Source organism: Monodelphis domestica, chromosome 4, assembly GCF_027887165.1.
Source record: "Monodelphis domestica isolate mMonDom1 chromosome 4, mMonDom1.pri, whole genome shotgun sequence".
Classification (NCBI taxonomy): Eukaryota; Metazoa; Chordata; class Mammalia; order Didelphimorphia; family Didelphidae; genus Monodelphis; species Monodelphis domestica.
This window is the reverse complement of record NC_077230.1, coordinates 378,206,029-378,225,762: the sequence shown is the minus strand read 5'-3', so window position 1 is coordinate 378,225,762 and position 19,734 is coordinate 378,206,029. Positions and strand designations below refer to the sequence as shown.

The window sequence follows — 19,734 nt, the reverse complement described above, 5'->3', positions numbered from 1 at the left end:
GTCATGTAGAAGCAGCCATAGAGCATAATGTGTCAATGTTGTGAGGGACCTTAGAACACAGAATATTAGAACTAGAAGGAAGGGAAAAATATTTATGAAGGAATTAATATGTGCCAGGCTAAATAGTACTAAATAGTTTACAAATAATTTATTTGAACCTCACAACAACCCTATAAGGTAGGTGCCAACTGAAGCAGACAAATTAAGTGTCCTATCCAGGGTCATATAGCTAGTAAGTGCTTGAGAGCAGATTTGAACTCCAGGCTTCCTTTCTCCAATCTCTGTAGTGTATCAGTTGCGACTGTCAGAGCTGGGTGGATCTTAGAACATGGATGCCAGGGCTGGGAGGGACCTGGAAACATAGGATGTGAGAGCTAGGAGGGGCCTTAGAAAATGCCAGAGCTGAGAGGAACCTCGGAAGAGAGAATATCAGAACTAGGAAGGGACTTGGAACATGGAATGTCAGAACTGGGAGGCCCTTAGAATATAGACTGTTAAAGTTGGGAGGGGTCTTGGAGCATAAAGTGTCAGAGCCGAATATATCAGGATGTCAGAGATCATTTAGTCAGTCTCATTTAATGAAGGGGGGGTGGGAAATGAGGCTCTAAGAGAGTTAGTTCTTTATTGGTCTAAATATCGGGACTAGAGTTCATTCCGGCAGACTCACGAGCAAATGCCACGGGCGGGACAGAAGCGGCGCATGCGCTCTTGGATACCTTGCTTTTTGGTCTACGAGATGGGGGGGTCGGTTTCAGGCGGAGGGGTGGAGCGGCGCGCATAGGCTGCTGGGATCCTTCTCCTCGCCTCCCCTCCCCAGTTTAGTCCTCCCACTTCCCGGCATGCTCTGGGCTCTCCAAATGGGAGGGGGAGACGCAAGATGGCGGCAGCCGCGAACTCAGGCTCCAGCCTCCCGCTGTTCGACTGCCCGACTTGGTGAGCGCCGGGGTATGGGCCGGGCCAGACTGTGGGCAGAGGCGTCTTCGGGGCCGCAGCGGCCAGACTTTAGTGCCTTTGGCCCGGCAGGCTTGTGAAGGACAGAGAAGGGAGACGGCCTCCATCCTCCATCCTTGCTTCCCGTCTCGCCTCCTCTCCCCTCACCGGCCAGCCCGGGGCCCGGGGGGGCGGGCTGGAAGCCGCCGGCGTGGGGAAGGGAGTGGGGGTGGGGTGCGCCGAGGGGGGAGGTGCTTCTTCCCGGCCCTCCTGCCCCCCACCAACCTCCCTTCTAGGCCCCCAGGGACCGGGACGCCTGAGATAAGCAGAGTATAGAGTCCCATAGAGAGAGAGAGGGGGGCAGACAGCCGGACCGACAGACTGGAGAAAGAGAGAAATCGGAAACGAGCTTCCTCCCTTTACTGCTGAGGGCTGTTGCCCGAGTGAACCAGGAAACCTGGAAAGAGGTCTGGCCTGTTCTGTCCAAGAGCCCCTTTGGTGCTGGATCTTTCAGCATTCCTCCCCCCACTCCCCCCCACGCTTAGCCTGTTCCTTTAAGGTGGGGAGTGTCTCAGCTGGGTCTCAGTGCCTTCCCTTAGCCGCCAAACCCTGTACTCTGCTGGAACCTCAGAGATGGTCTAGCCCTCTTCATTTGACAGAGCCCAGAGCAGTGTACTGACTTCCAATAGTCATAAAATGTCAGATTTGGAAGGAATGTTAATAACTAGACTTGCAGAACTTGAAAAAACCTTAGAGACAAGCCTTAGAGTCCAACCCTGACCTTTAACTGGTGAGAGAACTGAAGCTTAGAGATAAAGCTATTTGCTCAAGGCCACACAGTTTTTAGTAGTAAAGTATTCTGGTATCCAGCATCTACAGACTCCAGAAACCCAAAGTTTCTTCTAGAGTAGAGCACACTGCCTCCAATCCTAGACTGCTGGCACTCTGTCTTAAGGTTGTGGCACAAAATGGGTTGGACTTGTTTAGCATGTATTCATTATGTCCTCTGGACATGGTGGGCACATACTGCTTTTTTTTTCATTGTGTGCTAGGGAGGTTGTGGTCTAGGTCATGGGATGACTATGTTGTTACTACTTAGATGGATATTAATGCATTAGTTGGATATTGATAAAGTTACATTTTTTCCACTGAGGTCTAGTTCCAGTGCTTAGGGCAAGGTCTTATTTGACCCTAGGCTTTCACAATAAATGAAAGAGTAGAAAGGTTTGGATAAAAAGTCTTTTTGTCTCTGGGTCTTTCACAGATATGATCTCATAGGACAGCAAAATCAAGGTTGAGGTGACCATCCTAGCAATATAGATATAGAGAAAGTACTACCTAATGGGAACCTCAAATACCCTTTTGTGTATTTCCCCCCAAAATATGTCATGGCAGGAAGTAGGGGATTCCTATCTCAAAGTCACCAGTGATTCCAAACTGTGTAGCATTTGTTTTCATCTCAGAATTCAAGGTCTAGGTCACTAATCTCTATTTGCACTGTGGTATGACCAACTTTGAGCTTTCCTGACACATTGTTTCACACCTTCAGCCCCAGATACCTCTTAGTTTTTTTTTTGCTTTTTCAGATTATAAGTGGCAGACATTAGAATCAAGCCCAGATTCCCTGATAACCATGCTGGAAGCAGTTATAGTCTTGCCTTCAAGGTAGACAAATGATTTTAAAATATAGATTTCTTTACTGCTGTTCTAAATATTACTTAACTGAAGTCTGTTTTAGAGCAGCTGAATCACTGGAGTATAGCATTGAAAGTGGAAAGAAGCTGTAATAACAGCGAAGATGGCATTTCTACTGGAACATGAACTAATTATAGCCTGGTTTGAGAGCTACGACACTGGATGGGAAACGACACTGGATGGGAAAAGAAACTGTAAATAACATGCATTGTACTCATCCTGAAGGTGTTTTTCTCTTTATTTTCCAGGGCAGGTAAACCCCCTCCTGGTTTACATCTGGATGTGGTCAAAGGAGACAAGTTAATTGAGGTATGAAAATACATATCATGAGTTTTTTCCAACATGGGAAAGCATGAGTCACCTCCCACCCCCACTCCTGTGCTTTGTTTTCCAGTAATGCTATTTTCAATTCCCAATTTTTTTCCTTTAAAAGCATGCCATAATATATAATACATCAAATCAGGTATATCTCTTGCAGACACTAAGGTGTCTTTTAGCTTCCCAGCAAAGAGTTTTTAATAGGTCATGATCTCTAAGGAAAAAAACTAAAGAGTCTATAAGAAGCTTCTGTCTCTTTTTTCTGGGAAGCAACATAGGATGTATTGAATGTACTGGGAATTGATTAGCTGAATAATCACATGGAATACAGGTCATGAGAAAGAGGAGTCTATAAGAATTGCCCATGAGTTTTGCTCAAAGGACAAAGCTACTAAGGAGCCAAATTTAAAAGAGAAAAGAGAATTATGAGCACTTTGTCTGATGGAGCCCTATTTGTAGGCTTAGGGTCCCTTACTAGAATCCAGATGGAACTTCTAAAAAGGGGTTGCAGGGAGTTAGAATTGTTCTTAGGATACAAGGTATTCTCCACTAAAAGACAGAACTATTTTACTAAGATAGCATAAGAAGATGACCACAGAACTTCTGTGAGTAGATCAGTTTCAGCACTTATTCAGTTCTGAGAGGGTTTTCAATCCAAACAATATTATTGAATTATAATTTCTCTTGGTTTATTCCACATTATGCATTGTGCTGCCCAGTTGTCTGTTTCACAACCAACCTTCTTTGAGTTCCTTGCATGAAGGATCCTCCTACAGGAGTTTATTGTTATTGGCACCTGTTGGAATACCCTGTTTTGGAGTATGAATTGAAATAAGAAGCTGGTTCTCTTCTGCACACAAATTCAGACTGATTTCAGGCCAGTCATGTTTAGTTGTTTTGTCATAGATTCTCCTTTTTAAAGTAGAATTTGTAAGATCCTCCTGTTGAGATTATTGCAGGGAATACTTGGAAGATCTGTGAATTTGTGATTTCAGCAGTGAATATGTTCTTTCTACTATTGCAGATCAGAGGCCTTGCACATGTTAGTAGAAAATCCATTCTTGGAGCACTATGCCTAAAAAAACCCCCCAAATCCTCATCGGGTAGTCAGCCTCCTGTTGGTGGGCCTTCTAGATGTAGCTAGGTTGGCCTTTTAGTGACTGACAGATGCATCTATTGTTGTTCTCTACCCAAAGGCTTTTGAGCTAGGTATAATTTGTGAGACCTTGCATTTCAGTGGTATGGCCTTCTGAGAGCACAAGGGCACCTCTGGGCATGGTAAATAAGAGACACCCAAGAATAACCTGGAATAATTGGGTTGAAATGTATATGAATCACTTTATAATATAGCATTCCAGAAATTCCCACCTAGTCTTTGCTAAATGGTCCTTCTGGGGAAAAACTTTGGTTACTATGGTGATAGCCTTCTGGTTGACCTCCATGCCTCAAAGGTGGTATGGCTAGCTCCAATCCATCCTCTACTCGCTATCAAGTAGATCTTTCAAAAGACCAGAACTGACCATTTAGCAAAGACTAGTTGGGAATTTCTGGAATAATCTCCATTGACCTCCATCACCTTCAGAGTTAAATATAAAAACCTCTGTTTGGTGTTCAAAGCCCTTCATAACTTGCATCCCACTTCCCTTCTAGACATCAGACATAGGCACAGATGCTCTCTCTATTTCTCCCCACCTCTCTTTCCTTCTCTCCCTCTCTCCCTCCCTCCCCAAGCCTTTCTCCCTTCAGAGATAATATCTAACATCCTATCTAAATCTTGTTTATACATAGGTGTTTGCATGTTGTATTCCTCATAGACTGTGAGCTCCTTGAGTGCTCCTGTCTTTTACTCTTTTATCTTTAACACTTAGCACAGAATCTGGCACATAGTAGGGGCTTTTTCCCCCCCTTAAAAACAATTTTTGTTTAAACCCTTACTTTCCTTCTTGGAATCAATATTGTGTATTGGTTCCAAGGCAGAAGAGTGGTAAGGGCTAGGCAATGGTGGTTAAGTGACTTGCCCAGGGTTACACAGTTGGAAAGTGTTTGAGGTCATATTTGCACCTAGGACCTCTGGTCTCTAGGCCTGACTCTCAATCCACTGAGCTACCCAGTTCTGCCCCCTGTAGGGGCTTATTAAATGTTTTTTTGATTGAATGTTCCCCATAGACTACACTCCATCTCTTGACTCTCAAGTATTTTCAGTGGCTGTCCCCCATGCCTAAAACTCTTTCCCTCCTCATTTCCATCTTTGACTTTTTTGGCCTCCTTCAGGTCTCAGCTTTAGGCCCATCTTCTACCAGAAATCTTTCCCAGGCCTCCTTCCTCTTATTGCCCTCTCTCAGGCCATTCCCAATATATCTTGTCTTTGTCTTGTTTGTTCATAGTTGTTTGCATTTTGCCTCTTCCATTGGACTGTGAGCTCCCTGAGGTCAGGAACAGTTTTTTTTTCTTCTTTTATCCCTTAGCACAGTGCCTGTTGTTGTTGTTTTGTTTCTTTGTTTTTTTTAAGCAAGTAGGGTTAAGTGACTTGCCAAGGATCACACAGCTAGTAAAAGATTGAGGTTGGATTTGAATTGTCTTTCTGACTCTAAGCCCAACACTCTATCCATTGCACCACCTAGCTACCTCACATATTGGGCTTTTAATAAATTCTAGTAGAACTGACTTAACTAGACTTCAAGCAGCATCTCTTATATCCATATAGGTAGGAAGAAGACAAGTAGGCATAATTTATCAGATTAGCTACTGGTTCCTAAAACTAAATCTTTCCTTTTTAAATATTCTCTTTGATTACTGGGTAAGAAACATATTGTGACTGGCAAGTCACAATCCTAAGTGTACCATTTTATCATTTTTATTAGCAATAAGCCAAGACTGGTCTTATCTATATGGAATTACCAAGCACTTGATACTAACCAAGCTATCTGTATCCTGATGCCGCTCCAGAAGTTGGGATGTATCTTGTGATAGCTGGGTTTTATAAGTGCAATATTAAAGTAAACCATGAGTCTTTTAAGCCCAGCATGTGGAGTTGAGCATGCTGGGTTATAACTCAAAGGTACAGCATCGATGGTAGCCAGACCAGGAGTAATGACTATAATGAAAATCAGAAGACCAGTCTCCTTGATATGAATTCAGATGTGAGATATTCCCATAACCTAAGAAATGGTTTTAAGATTGTGAAGCAGGGACATTGATGAGCAGCAGAGTAGATCTTTTCAGATTTCCTTGTTTGATGACTTTCTCAGGATCTGTGAGGAGTATGCTAGTAAATTTGCCATTGTAAATCCATAATCTATGTTTATAGAACATCAGTAGAGAATGCTTTAAGAAATTCAGCCTGAATAGCTGTTGTTATATTTTTTACAATTTATGGCTTATCTTAGAATTACAACAAATTCAAAACATCTATTAAGCATTTACTTTGTCCAAGGCATTGTTCTAATTTTGGGGGATAGGTAAGATATTTCTTGTGCTGGCCATGGGGATAAGGAAGGGGTGTCACATGGATTCAAATAACACTTATACAAGGCCAAAGGAGTTAAATGCAAAAAAAGAGGTTCAGACAAAATGCTGTGAGCGGTTTGAGAAGGGAAATCCCTTTTTACCTGAGGCAAGAGGAGTTAGGGAGATCTGAGAAGAGTTTTGTGTCCTAGAAGACAGGAGGGATTCTCAACAGAGTTGTAAAGGAAAATCTATTTTAGTCCTGGGCACAAAAGTTTAAGGGTGCAGGAGAGAATGGAAGATGGAGCTAGACTAATTTGATTGAAAGGAGAATATGTGAGGAAGATTACTTTGAGATAAAGCCAGAAAAGTAGGTTGGAACCAGATTGTAGAAGGCCTTAAATAGCAGGATCTAGAGTTTATATTTTATATGGTAGGAACCATGGAGCCTTTTAAAGTTTTGGGGGAAGGAGTGAGTTGGTCATAACAATACATTGGGAAGATTACTTAGGAAGCAGTGTGAAGGTTGGAATGGAGAAAGGATAGGATGAAGGTAAAATGGGGAATTAAAAGACAGTTGTAATAATCTACATTAAAAAAAGAGAGAATGAGGGAACTAGATAAGAGTATTTGGGGGGGGGGTAAGGGTTCAGAATCAAACTGGAAGTAATCAGGTAACACAGTGAATAGAACACTGAGCCTTGAGTCAGGAAGACTGAAGTTCAAATCCTACCTCTGACACTAGCTGTGTGACTCTGGGCAAGTCATAATCTCTGACCTCAGTTTCTTCATCTGTAAAATGAGGATAATAAGACCACCTACCTCTAAGTTGTTGGGTGAGACTCATATGAAGTAATATTTGTAAAGCACTGTGTGCTTTGCCAGTGCCTGGCATATAATAGGCACTTAATAAATGATTATTTCTTCTTAAAGACTTTATCTTGAAGTTGAAATATTTAACAGTTGCTAGTATGCATGAGGTAAGGGAGAAAGAAAAGTAAACGTTGACACCCACAGTCATGAACCTAGGATTCAAGAAGAAGAGTGGTACCATTTACTAAAATGGAGAAGGTAAGGGAGGTTAGGGGAGGCAGGGAAAGAGGAGAATGAGTTTATTTCTAGACATGTCAAGTTTAAGGTTCCATTGATATATCTAGATGACAGAATCCATCTAGAAGTTGGAAATCCAGCATAGGAGTCTTAGGGAAAAGATGAGACGGAAGATAGAAAGATGTAAAGGGGGAAAAGAGTCAAAGAGAAGAATTGGGATAACACCTCTAAAAGGTGAGCCAGTGAAGGAAAAATGATGAAGTGGAAAGGGCTCAGTTGAAGTCAAAAGAGTTGGGCTCAAATCCTGGCTTGGTTACCTATCTTGGGCAAGTCATTTAAATTCTCTGAGCCTTGGCTTCCTCAACTATAAAACCAGTGAGTTTTAGCTGTTGATATATTACTAAAGCAAGGTCACATGAGCTGGGAGAGGAAAGAGGGGATATCAGGAAGTAAAATACATGTTCCATACAGTGTCTTGCTGTAGAGATCTCAATTACTGAGTGGTTCAAACCCAAGTTTTGCTAAACCTGCAGGTGACAGGCTCTGATTGAGCTTTTAAGACTCTTTTAAAATTCTTATTATTTTAAAAGCAGGATCAAACTGGAATCCACACCAGGAAAAAGTGTTGAATAGTGTGTGCTGAGAATAAAGCCATATATCCAGGTTATTTAAGTTGAACCCCAAGTAAATTAGATTCAGGGCAATTGGTTTGAATAATAAAAATACTCTGACCCATAGCAGAGGTCTCAAATATATGGGAATCAGATTAAAATGTACTTGGGAAATAGTTAATGAAATAAATAAAAATAAATAGAACATAGATAACGTTCATATGTGGGTTTTTTTTAAGTCAGCTATTGTAAGGATCTTTTTATGCATTAAGTAAATGAATGAAAATGGTGCCTTCAAAGTAATTTATCTCTCTTTTATAATTAAAAAAAATACTGAGACATCTAGGGAAGCAGTAGCTTTCTATAGAACCAGGAACAGAGGATTTTGATTCCCCACAGTGCCATTCCCTAGGCTACCATCCCTGTTCCCCTACTTTATGTAGACAAGAATTTTTTTTAAATTAAGATGAATTTAAAAGTTACTTCTTTAATAGTAGATATAACTAAAAAAGTAAAGCTTATTTAACTACCCCAGCCCTGTCCTGCAGGTGTAAGGCTTGTTCTCCAGAATACCTTGGAGAGGTACTTGGAGGCCACATACTGCCTGCCTCGATTCTTTTTCTGTGGTGCTCCTTTTATTTCTGGCATCTGTCTCCAGAACATGTGGTGTGTGCTCTGCATCCTCAGGGTTGGCAAAGATTTGTCCTTTGAAGGTAAATTCAGAAAGTCATATAGAGTCTTATCCAGTGAATATGATGTGCATTTCTCACTTAAAGGCTAGTGGTTTTGGTCAGTCAAAGCAGTGAGCCTGTAGGACTGAGCCTTTGCTGGAATTCATAGTCTTTGCTTTATAAATGTTTTGAGCAGTGACCTGGTATGGAAGAAGCATTTGGCTTATCAGGGTGACTATTGTGATATGAATAGCATTGGTTTGGATGAGTAAATCAGAATGAATATGCCAATCTCATTTCTTTAGTCATGCCCTTGTATTTTTCCTTTTCAGTTTTAGCTTGAAATTACACAATATGAAATGTTTAATTTTTAGATAGCATTGAGAATAAGGGAGCTGATGGTTTTGCTGTCCCTTCATCATATCATATTTACAGTAATGGAGTACCATATATTTTAGGAAGGATAGTGACAATTCAGCATCAAGCATTTACTAAAATATCATGTACTATGTTCCAGGAACTGTGCTCAGTGCTGGAAATACATAGACAAAAATGCTTTTAAGGATCTGATCATCTAACAGGCAATATGTATTTAGATCAGTACATACAAAATGAAGACATGATGTTTTTGAGAGGGAAAGCATTAATTACTTGGGAATGGAGTATATCTGGAAACAGGCAACCAAAATGGGAAAAGCTAGGAGATAATGACATTTATTAAAGGACTGGTTGAAAAGCCCTGGGTGTTTAGCATGAAAAATAGAAGACCTCCATAGAGAAGGCATGATTCCTTTCTTAAAATATTTGAAGGGCCATCATGTGAAATAGGGATGACTTGTTTTTCTCGACTCCAGAGGATAGTAAGTTTAGAAATTACAGAGATAAATGTCCAATATAGGGGAAACTTTATGGTATCTAACTGTTCCAAAGTGGATTGGGTTACCTTAGAAGCAAAATAAATTCCCAGTTGCTAGAAGTCTTCGAGCAAAAGCTGGACAACCATTTATCTGGGATCATCTCATAGGGAGTTAGATGAGATATCCTCTGGGGTCTTCCAAATCTGAGATTCTCTAAGTAGGAGAAAAAAATTTTTGAACTTTATTCCTAAATTTGACATTTGTTCTCTATTTAGGAAAAATGTTATGAAATGTAATGCATTCATGTTATCTAAAGTTTCTGAAGGCTTCATCTTAATAGTCTGAAAATATTTTTATCTTTGGCAAAGAATTGTTAGTCTGCAAAAGACAGTTGACTATATTGATTAGAAAGGGGGAGGTGGGGGAAGCTGTCAATACAAGATTAAGTAATATTGTTTATTTGGTACTCAACCTTAGAAACTGATCATTGATGAAAAGAAGTATTACCTGTTTGGGAGAAACCCTGATCTATGTGATTTTACCATTGATCACCAATCTTGCTCCCGAGTCCATGCTGCCTTGGTCTACCACAAGCATCTGAAGAGAGTTTTCCTAATAGATCTCAACAGTAGTAAGTAACTTTGCTTCATATAAAACTATTTTGGACTTCTCAATTTTTAAATAATGCTTTGCTGCTGAATGAACGGGAAATATTCATTCAGTTTTGCAAATATAACAACTCTTGCCTGCTCTTTTCTAGTCATTTTAGCCATTCTTTCCCCCTGAAATAACTGATTTCAGAGAGCAGGTGGTATTATAGAGGAAGAGGGCATATGGAAAAGGTTCCCCTACCTCTTCTTCAGAGAAAAACAGAAGGAGTACAGAAGGATAGGCAGCCTCCCCAGGACCAGGGTTGGGGGGGGTAGGAGGAAGTGGGAAGTTTGCCTTCTGGAACCTAAGAACTTGTAGAGAAACTGGTAAGTTATAGATCTTCATTTGGGCAGAGTCCTTAGTCATAGGCATATCCTGCCCAATATCAATGACTGCTCCTGTTACATGAAAACAGCATTATAGAGAGCTGTTAGTTCTGTGGAAGTAATGTTATAAAAGGGACCTAAAATTCAGAGAAGTTAATGCCAGGGAGGGCTTCAACTCTTAACTCAGTTTGTTACCAACATCTTGAGGATCAGCCAAATGACCATAGTAGTGATATTGTTTTATTTTATTTTGACTTGTTTTTGTTTGTTTTTTAAACCCTTACCTTCCGTCTTAGAATCAATACTGTATATTGGTTCTAAGACAGAAGAGTGGAAAGGACTAGGCAATGGGGGTTAAGTGATTTACCCAAGGCCACACAGCTAGGAAATGTCAATTGCCACATTTGTACCCAGGTCCTCTTGTCTCTAGGCCTGGCATTCTCAATCCACTGAGCCATCTAGTTGCTCCCAGTGATATTTTAAAACAAAAATGGACAGATCAAAATATTATGCAGAGAATGTTAGTATTAGCTGGATTAGTAGAGAGGGGACAGTTTTGGAGAATAATGTAGGATTATTTGACTTTGGAAAATAATTCAGATTTTTTTTATTACAGAAAATTCATCTTCCTGATTGTTTTACTTTGGCTGATATTAAAATTGCTATATGACTAATCTGAATTAGTGCTGCACTTTTTCCAGAGTCTGGCTTGTGTAAAACTCGAGTATAATCAATTGTGTTTGCTTTTGACATAGACATCTCTTTCTCCCTTCCTCTCTTTCCACCCCTCCCTTCTCTCTCTCTTTCCCTATCCTTCTCCGTATATACATATACACACGTACTGTGTATATGCATATTTCTCATTACATACACATTTCTCCCCCTTCATAATATCCTTTTGCAGTGATCTCATTTTAGATATGTAGCCTATTTGGACCGATAACATAACTCCTACTATGTGCTAGGCATTATATTAAGCATCTTGCAATTGTTATTTAATCTTATCCTCACAACAACCCCGGGTGTTGTGTACTGAGGGTGAGTACTATTGTTATCTCTATTTTACAGATGAGGAAACTGAGGTAAACAAGTTAAGGGAATTGCCTACGGTCACACAGCTATAAGTGCCTATGGTCATATTTGAATTCAAATCTTCCTGACTCCATGCCCAGTGCTCTCGCCATATGAGCCAACTAGCTGTCTCAGTGAACTAATGATAATTTTCATTTGTGCCCAGGGCAAGTGACAACTAAGAGCAAAAAAAGGCAAGCCTTAGCTTATGATGAGTAACTGTTGAGAACCAAACTTGGACTAAAAACATTGCCCCAAATAATTTATATACAGATTGAGAGTCACTTAAATGAATTTGAAGTTTCAGCTTCATTTCACACATGAGTTCTTTTCATTGCATGAGATCTTGCTTCATGACTGCTTAGATCCCTGGATCATCGTGAGTGACACATGGCATTGACATTGCCTTGGGAGAGCCAGATCTCCCATAGTCCTTTGTTCCCTTGACATCCCTTGTATGTCAGTCTTTGATACCCATTTTGGCAGAGCCCAAGTGGAAAAATCTCAGAAGAGGATCACGGTTGTCTTAGAACTCTTGCTTTTTAGACAGACCTTATTCTGTTCTAGGGAAACTCAAGTTCACAGGTCTAGGCTGGCCAGCTTATAAGCACTTTCTCACTATGCATTTTGATAGTTGCTAAGAATTAAGCCATTTCTGCTTCACCCTGGTCCAGACCAGGCTAGCCTTGCAACAGTGGCATTCAGAATTCTGGGGCAGCTGATTAAAAATCTTTGTAGGAATGAACTAGACATGTTCAAGGTTCAGGAAAGGAAACCAGGTTTTTTAAAATCAAGAGAAGGGGTATCTGTGCTGGGGATTGTATGCGAGTTGGTCCAGAGAAACTTAAATTTTCTGATCTGAAACCTGAATGCAATCATTAAGTTACAAGAAATGCTACATATAGTCATTGCTTACAGGCAAATTGCCTCTTGAGTTGGTTGCTTCATTTGGCTGGTAGGGGACAGGAAGGAGACCTAGAGGCTTAAAGCCCCAGCTCTGACAGTTCTTGACTTTGTGACCTTGGCCTAGTTACTTAGTCTCTCTTGACCTCAATCTTGTTATCTGTAATAGGAGAATAAGAATATTTGTACCACCCACATCATAGCCTTCTGTGAGGCTCAAATGAGAGAATGTATGTTAAAGTGTTCTATAACTGTCAAATTATATTAGTGTAAACTGAAGGGTATGAGTGAGCTGGGAGGTCACTGTGATGTGGGACTAGAGAGTCCTGGACAATATTCTCTTCTGACTCCAAACTCAGGGATATGGTAGAATGTCTCATTTCTCATCCCTACCTTTCTGATCTTTCCCAGCACACGGCACATTCTTGGGTCATATTCGATTGGAACCTCACAAGCCACAGCAGATCCCCATCGACTCCACAGTCTCATTTGGTGCATCTACACGGGCATACACTCTGCGTGAGAAGCCTCAGACATTGCCATCAGCAGTGAAAGGAGATGAGAAAATGGGTGGAGAGGATGATGAACTCAAGGGCTTACTGGGCCTCCCAGAAGAGGAGACCGAACTTGATGTAATTCTGTGGTATTGTTTTGATATTTTGGATTGCTGTTTGGAATGTAAATGGTGCAGAGACATCTTCCATTCTTGTAATTTACAGTTATAAATTACTTGTAATTTACATTTCTCCACTTGGGAGAACAAAAGAATAAGCAGCAAACAGAACCTCAGAGTCCCATAATGTACATCAGCATTGTTACTGGTGGGGGGGCATTGTGATGCAGGCTTACTGCATCACACTTGCAAATGGGGAGATTATTTGGTATGGGGGGGGCTAAGCTCATCCATCTCATCTCCCTTGCTTTGTCATCTTCATGGACTCATAGACCACATTGTAAGCTGTGAATCACAGGTTTTCATCTCTCCCCTCTAGCTGGGTGCTTAAAGAGAGAATAGAAGCTTTAGCTTATTTATTCAGCTGTTCCTTTTGTATAGGCCACACAGCTTAGAAACTTCTAGGATGTTAACACAGGACTTACTCTGGTTTTCTGGGCCTTGCTGCCCACAGGAGGAAGCCATTTCTAGAGCGGTACAGTCTGCCTTTCCTGGAAGCTGCTTCCCGTGGGTCTGCTGCTGACGCACCTTAATATGAACTGACATTTTATAGAGCACTTTAAAGTTTGCAAAGAACGTTTACATGCTTTTTTTGTATGGACCTCACAGCAACCCTGTGAGGTAGGTACTATAGGTATTATTTTTCACATTTTACAGTTGGGGAAACTGAGGCTCCAAGAGGTTCAGTGGTTTGCCCATGGTCATAGAGCTCCTTGAGTGTCTGAAGAGAGATTGGAACCTAGGTCTCCCTAAGTTCAAGTTCAACACTGTAAACAATGGTACCTTATTGCTCTTGGGTTACTTTTTAAAAGGGAAGCAAAGGAACTTCCTACTTTAGACAGGCACATAATTATGACCCTGATATAGTTGTAAATGCATATTAAAACTCAGACTTTTAATTTCCATCTCCAGGACTGATTTGATTTAAATAATAGAGCTATTAAATGAAAAGTCATCTTGTTCATAAAACTTTTAATTCAGTTAAAGTTTAAAATTTTTAATTTAACTTGTATTCCTCTGATACTTTGCTGTATCTGTGATCTTATTTGTATGGGTAATCTTTATGCTAAGATTTGCTGTAGCCTCCTCTTTCTATCTTATATGATTCTAGTCTGTATTACTCCATGAATCCCCTCTAGAGAATCCACTGCAACACTGGAGCCCTTGTTGATATTACAGAAAAGGGTCGTAGGTATATGTGTGTGTGTATATACATATATATTCACAGATGTAGATAACTTCCCAGAGTCATAGCTGCATAGATCTATAGCAAAACTAGACCAGCCCAGGTCACCTGACTCCCAGAGTTCTTTTCAACTATACCAGTATTTCATTTCCCTGGCACAAACTTGCAAGATTAAAATTAAACTCTTTCCTATCATTTACCCTATAGGATATGGCAAGTATTTATGGGTATGTGATTTTTAGATGGTGCCTGTGTGCCAGATGTGTGCATATATGTGATTATTTTAGATATGTGTATGTATAGATATGGTAAATGAGAGAATTATATAGTTTTCATGTTGTAAGTTTGTGCCAAGATGAGAAATAGGTATGATGGAAAGAACCCTGGAAGTCAGGAGACTAAATTTGGCACTAAGATTTTGGCTGAATCCCTTTAGCATTCTGGGCCTGTTTTTCCCCTGTGAAAAAAGGGGTTTGGGCTTGATAATTCTGCAGCCAGCTTCTTTGGCTGTTACCATTCTGTTTATTTTCCTGCCTTTTCCCCATGAATACTATCTTCCTTCCCTCTAACTTAGTGAAATACTAAAGGAAACGCTGTGTAGCCAAGCATCCTCCAAGGACTGGTCTCCAGAAATTGGAGCATCCAAGGCTGCATTGCAGATTGGAGTAAGTCCAGCAGAAGATAAAGCAAACAGTTGTACTGAAGATAAATTATTGAGAGATAGATGGATGGATACGAATAGAATGGGGAGTAGACTAGGAGTATGAAATCTTAATGCCAAAATTAAGTACAGATTTTCTAGTCACATCTTTTAGCCTCTTTAAATGAAATGCAGAGCATGGGGAAAGGGACTCCTTGTTCTTTGCAGTTTTTTCTTTTTGCTTAAAACCAAGTTCTTTGAACTTCTCCCAGTCTCACTGCATCCAGCTATCTCCCCTTGCCTGTCATCATATATCCTTTAATTTTCAACATAAAATATTAAAACTCAAATCACTTTTCTTCAGACAAATAATTCAACTTAGGTAGTATTTGCACCTTCTTTCTCATTTCATTTTGATGATTTCTATTTCACTAGTCACTGAAGAGTTCCCAAATCCTGACACAATAAGCATCATTAGGTATGTGAACATATGATCAAAAGAAATTGAGATTTTTAACCACAGCATAGATCCCCATCTGTCTAGAAAGGACAAGATGAATTTTCAAAGGCTCTCCTGGTCCTGAAACTCTTATCTTGTTGCCCTGCCCTGAAACCTTTATCTATAGGTACACTGACTCCCTGTCTCCTCTGTGAACCCATCCTTAGAACTTGACAGAGTTCAACACAGCCCATAACAAACGGATTTCCACTCTTACTATTGAAGAAGGGAATTTGGATATCCAGAGACCAAAGAGGAAACGGAAGAACTCTAGGGTAACATTCAGTGAAGATGATGAGATTATTAATCCGGGTGAGTATGTGTTCTTGCTGATTTCTTGAGGAGAAACTTGTCCTTCCAGAGAACTGAACAAATGTCTTTGGTAGAGAAAAAACTGGGGTTCTAGTTAAAATAGATCTGGATTTGAATTCTGGCTCTGCTCATTGTTAACCTTGTAGTCTCACTTCTGAGTTTCAGCTTCATCATCTGTAAAGTGGGAATGATAAAATTTGCACTAGCAACTGCATAGTGCTTTTGAGAGGGAGGGTCAGATGAGAGATCTAGTATATATAAAGTACTCTATAAATGTTATCCTTGTTCTAAGCCTTTATTCTCATGTGTTGGGCTTTAGGAAAATAGAGCTATCCTGTATTACTGCTATATTCCATTGCCAGTTGTTATTCTCCATAGCCTAACCTTTCATGACTTAGTCTGTAACTGGCAAGTAGCAGAACTAGGATAACAATTTAGATCACCTCTGATTTGAAGCCTAGCACCATATTTATATCATAGAGGGATTCCTTCTGTCACAAAAGAGTTGTTTTAAATAGGATTTTGGTTTTAGAAATTCCTTTTAGAAACACATTTGGACAGGCATGCTGCCTTGCCTTTATTCACACTTTTAGTACTCTTAATCTTTTTTTTTTTTAATTCTTACCTTTTATCTTAGAATCAATACTATGTATTGGTTCTAAGACAGAAGAGTGGCAAGGGCTTGGCAATGTGTTAAGTGACTTGTCCAAGTTTGCACAATAGGGAGTGTCTTAAGGTTGCATCTGAACCCAGGACCTTCTGTCTCCAGGTCTGGCTCTCACTGAGCCACCAAGCTGCCTCTACTCTTAGTCTTTTTAGCTGATCTGTCCACTGCTGAGTCTGAGAGAGGCCAGGAGTAGGATTGTAACTTAGTAAAATGTGTTTACAAGCTACAGAACCTAGTTACCCTGTCTGTTGCATAATGTAGTTTAGTGAGTGGAGCCCTTAGGGATTTTCAGTCTCTTGCCAAAGTATGGCCTCTGGATTTGAAGTTAAAGTAATTCAAGTCAAAGTGCTAAGCTCTGTTCTCTAGTCTTTATATTGACTTGAGTGGCAGATGCTGGGGTAAGCTTTAAGGAGGCTTGTTCTTACAGACGTGTCTATCTGATATCACAAATTAGTTGTAAAACATCATGATGTTATAGGGGAGTGGGCATTTAGCACCACAGGAAGAACTTTATGGAAGATTTATCTACATTCTTAAGCATCAGGCTTACCATGTCCTCATTCTCCTTTGCAGAGGATGTGGATCCTTCTGTTGGAAGATTCCGAAACATGGTGCAGACTGCAGTGGTCCCAGTTAAGGTATGTATTCACAGTATATGGTGTGTGCTGTTAGCTGTGGGATGTGGTCTTGTTTTTAAACACCCTTTCCTTATCTAACTGGGGTTTGAGTGTGCAATTAATTGTGCCATTTGGTTATTTTGGTCAGACTCCTAATGATTCTTTGCCTTATATCTGGCTGGGGGCTACATAATGCTCAGGAGGCATCATCTAACTAGCCAACTTTGATGCTGCCCGCTGTGGATCTGGAAAAAAAAGGCATCTCAATGACAGAATTGTTTACATTTTCTTTCCAGGAGGGCTCAAGGTTGCCTTTTTTTTTCTGGGCCTCTTCCTATTAGTTGAGTAGTTGGACTGGTTGACATTTAAGGTCCTTCTGAATCTGTGAGTCCAAGACAACATGTTGTTTAGGTAGAAGAGGGAAAATGGGAAATTGTCTTGTTACCTGTATGTACCTTCAGAGATATCAAAGAGTTTGATTTAAGCCAAACATCTGTCCATTCTTTTTCTTTACCTTTATCCTTTCTTTCTTTGCAAATCCTAGAAGAAACGTGTAGAAGGCCCTGGCTCCCTCAGTTTGGAGGAGTCAGTGAGCAGGCGCATGCAGAACTTTCCATTCAGCGGAGGATTGTATGGGGGTCTGCCCCCTACCCACAGTGAGGCAGGCTCTCAGTCACATGGCATCCACGGGACTGCACTCATTGGTGGCCTGCCCATGCCCTATCCGAACCTCGCTCCTGAGGTGGACTTGACCCCTGTTGTGCCATCAGCAGTGAATATGAACCCTGCACCAAACCCTGCGGTCTACAATCCTGAAGCTGTAAACGAGCCCAAGAAGAAGAAATATGCAAAGGAGGCTTGGCCTGGCAAAAAGCCCACACCCTCCTTATTGATTTGATATTTTTGGTCCTGGGGGGGGGTGGGGGGTGGGAATGGGGTGGAAGGGTGGTTTGGGAGCTAATGAACTGAGGAAAAAAAAAACTTTCCATGTGTGCAGTATCGTCTTTCAGAATGTCTCTTGGTGTCCTAACCATGTAATTTTAAGACTGGGGCTGGGGTTGGGGTTGAAATATCCCCTTAAAGATCTGTCTTCAGAATGCTTTCTATGTATAGGAATTTATTTCATGCATCCTTTGAGCTAAAATGCCCAGCCACCTATTCTCCAGGCCCTTTGAACCTCCTCTTCTAGGATCATTTTTTTTATTTGATGTTATATATCTGTGTGTATATATATCATTTGTAATGAACACCAGGCCCTCATCTCCAAAAATTCAAGATAAGTTGGATGGCTATGTAGCAAGAAAGCTACTAGTATTACTGATGATGTAGGTCATGTGACCTGATTTGTATTTGCTGTACTTGAAATTCCCAGATAGTTTTGATTTTAATGAATTTTCCCTATGGTAATAGCGCTGTCATGGATTATAGACTGGTCAGAAAAGGTTCTAGAGTTCTTCATGGGAACTTTATCTAGGTTTAAACTTAAAAGATTTTCCCCAGGTCAACAAGTTGAAATCCCATAGTTAGGCCTTTCCCTTCTGTCCTTGCTGTTGGGGTGAGAATGGTTTGATCTCTCTTCCTCTGTAAGCATTGCATAGATACAGGACTGTAGTTTGGGGTTACAACATGGTTTTAATTTTACCCATGTTTTCTTATAAAATGTCAACACTCCATTTGCAAATATTTCGCATTTCTTTCAGGGTACTATTTTCTCAAGGCTTTATTTCTCCTCTCAAAATGTGTTATAAAGATAATTTTTTTTAAGGCTATGACCAGTTTAGGGTAGTTTAAACTGAGAATTAAATGATTTTATTTGGCAAGTGACTGACTGAAGGAGGACTTTATGGCTAGATTCAGCAGCTTTTTCCTCCCTGTGAATGCAAGTCCTTGTTAGCTAAGAGCTGTAAGACTGGTCTTGACCTACACACAGGAGGTGAAGATAGGAAACATTGATGTGAGCTTTGGACAGAAGTTTGTACATCTGTGAAATAGGCTTTTTTCCACATTTCTGTGTAGCTTTTTACTTGTAACCTTGATTACATTGTAAATTAAATTCGACTTTTTGCCATTTGGGCTGGGTTAGTGTTTCAGTCCCCATTACCTACTCCCACATGGTTAGAGAGTGTTTTCCATCCCAGAATGTACTGATCTGTTCCCATTTTGGCAATGCAAATGAAGATTTCTGATGAAGGTGGAAATTCTAATTAGCTATGTAGGTCCCCCAGCTAGAGCTGAAGGACATAAAGTAGGTTACTGTCCTTCCTCATGGAGAGAAAGCTTCTGTAGCCCTGCCCACCCAAGGGTGTATGCTTGGTGTTGTTTTTCTACTAGTGAGAATCGTTTGTGCAAAGCTGCCTCCCAACCCTTCAAGCAGTACCCCCACCTTCTGGGACCAATTAACATGTGTTTTTGAGGTGGTGTGGTGGTGGAACAAACTGAAGCCAAAGGTTAAGATAGTGGAGTTTTGCAGTTAAATAAAGGTAATAGCTTTTTAATTAAACTTGTATCTCTTGGTATTCTGGAATATAATTTAATGTGGAATAAATTGGATAATTGTGTGATAGGATATAGAGGAATGAACCATTGGTGGGAGTGGGGAAAGTCTCATTACTT

The 19,734-nt window shown here is 40.5% G+C and overlaps 1 protein-coding gene, 1 long non-coding RNA gene and 1 other non-coding gene across 6 annotated transcripts in view; 2 read left to right on the top strand and 1 right to left on the bottom strand.

The window, feature by feature from the left end:
• Positions 1–13,054, bottom strand: part of LOC103092121 (uncharacterized) — a 72,600-nt gene extending 59,546 nt beyond the window's left edge. For 3 of the 4 annotated variants that reach the window (XR_008911511.1, XR_466440.3, XR_008911512.1), the window contains exons 1-2: positions 12,921–13,054; positions 9,663–9,789 (exon numbers count right to left, since the gene is read on the bottom strand). This is a non-coding gene — a long non-coding RNA (uncharacterized LOC103092121). Of the gene's footprint in view, positions 1–8,048; positions 8,754–9,662; positions 9,790–12,920 lie in introns of those variants that run through there. The other variant, XR_001622413.2, reaches the window with a different exon arrangement.
• PPP1R8 (protein phosphatase 1 regulatory subunit 8) lies at positions 746–19,621 on the top strand. The gene is made up of 7 exons (XM_001364675.4): positions 746–933; positions 2,874–2,934; positions 10,054–10,207; positions 12,939–13,159; positions 15,693–15,837; positions 17,078–17,142; positions 17,666–19,621. Exons 1-7 carry the CDS (start codon positions 878–880, stop codon positions 18,017–18,019), a joined length of 1,056 nt encoding a protein of 351 aa, XP_001364712.1. The 5' UTR covers positions 746–877; the 3' UTR covers positions 18,020–19,621.
• On the top strand, positions 5,843–6,009 carry LOC130454205 (small Cajal body-specific RNA 1). The gene has a single exon (XR_008911878.1). It is a non-coding gene; the product is annotated as a small Cajal body-specific RNA 1 (non-coding RNA).
• Positions 19,622–19,734: the final 113 nt, after the last annotated feature.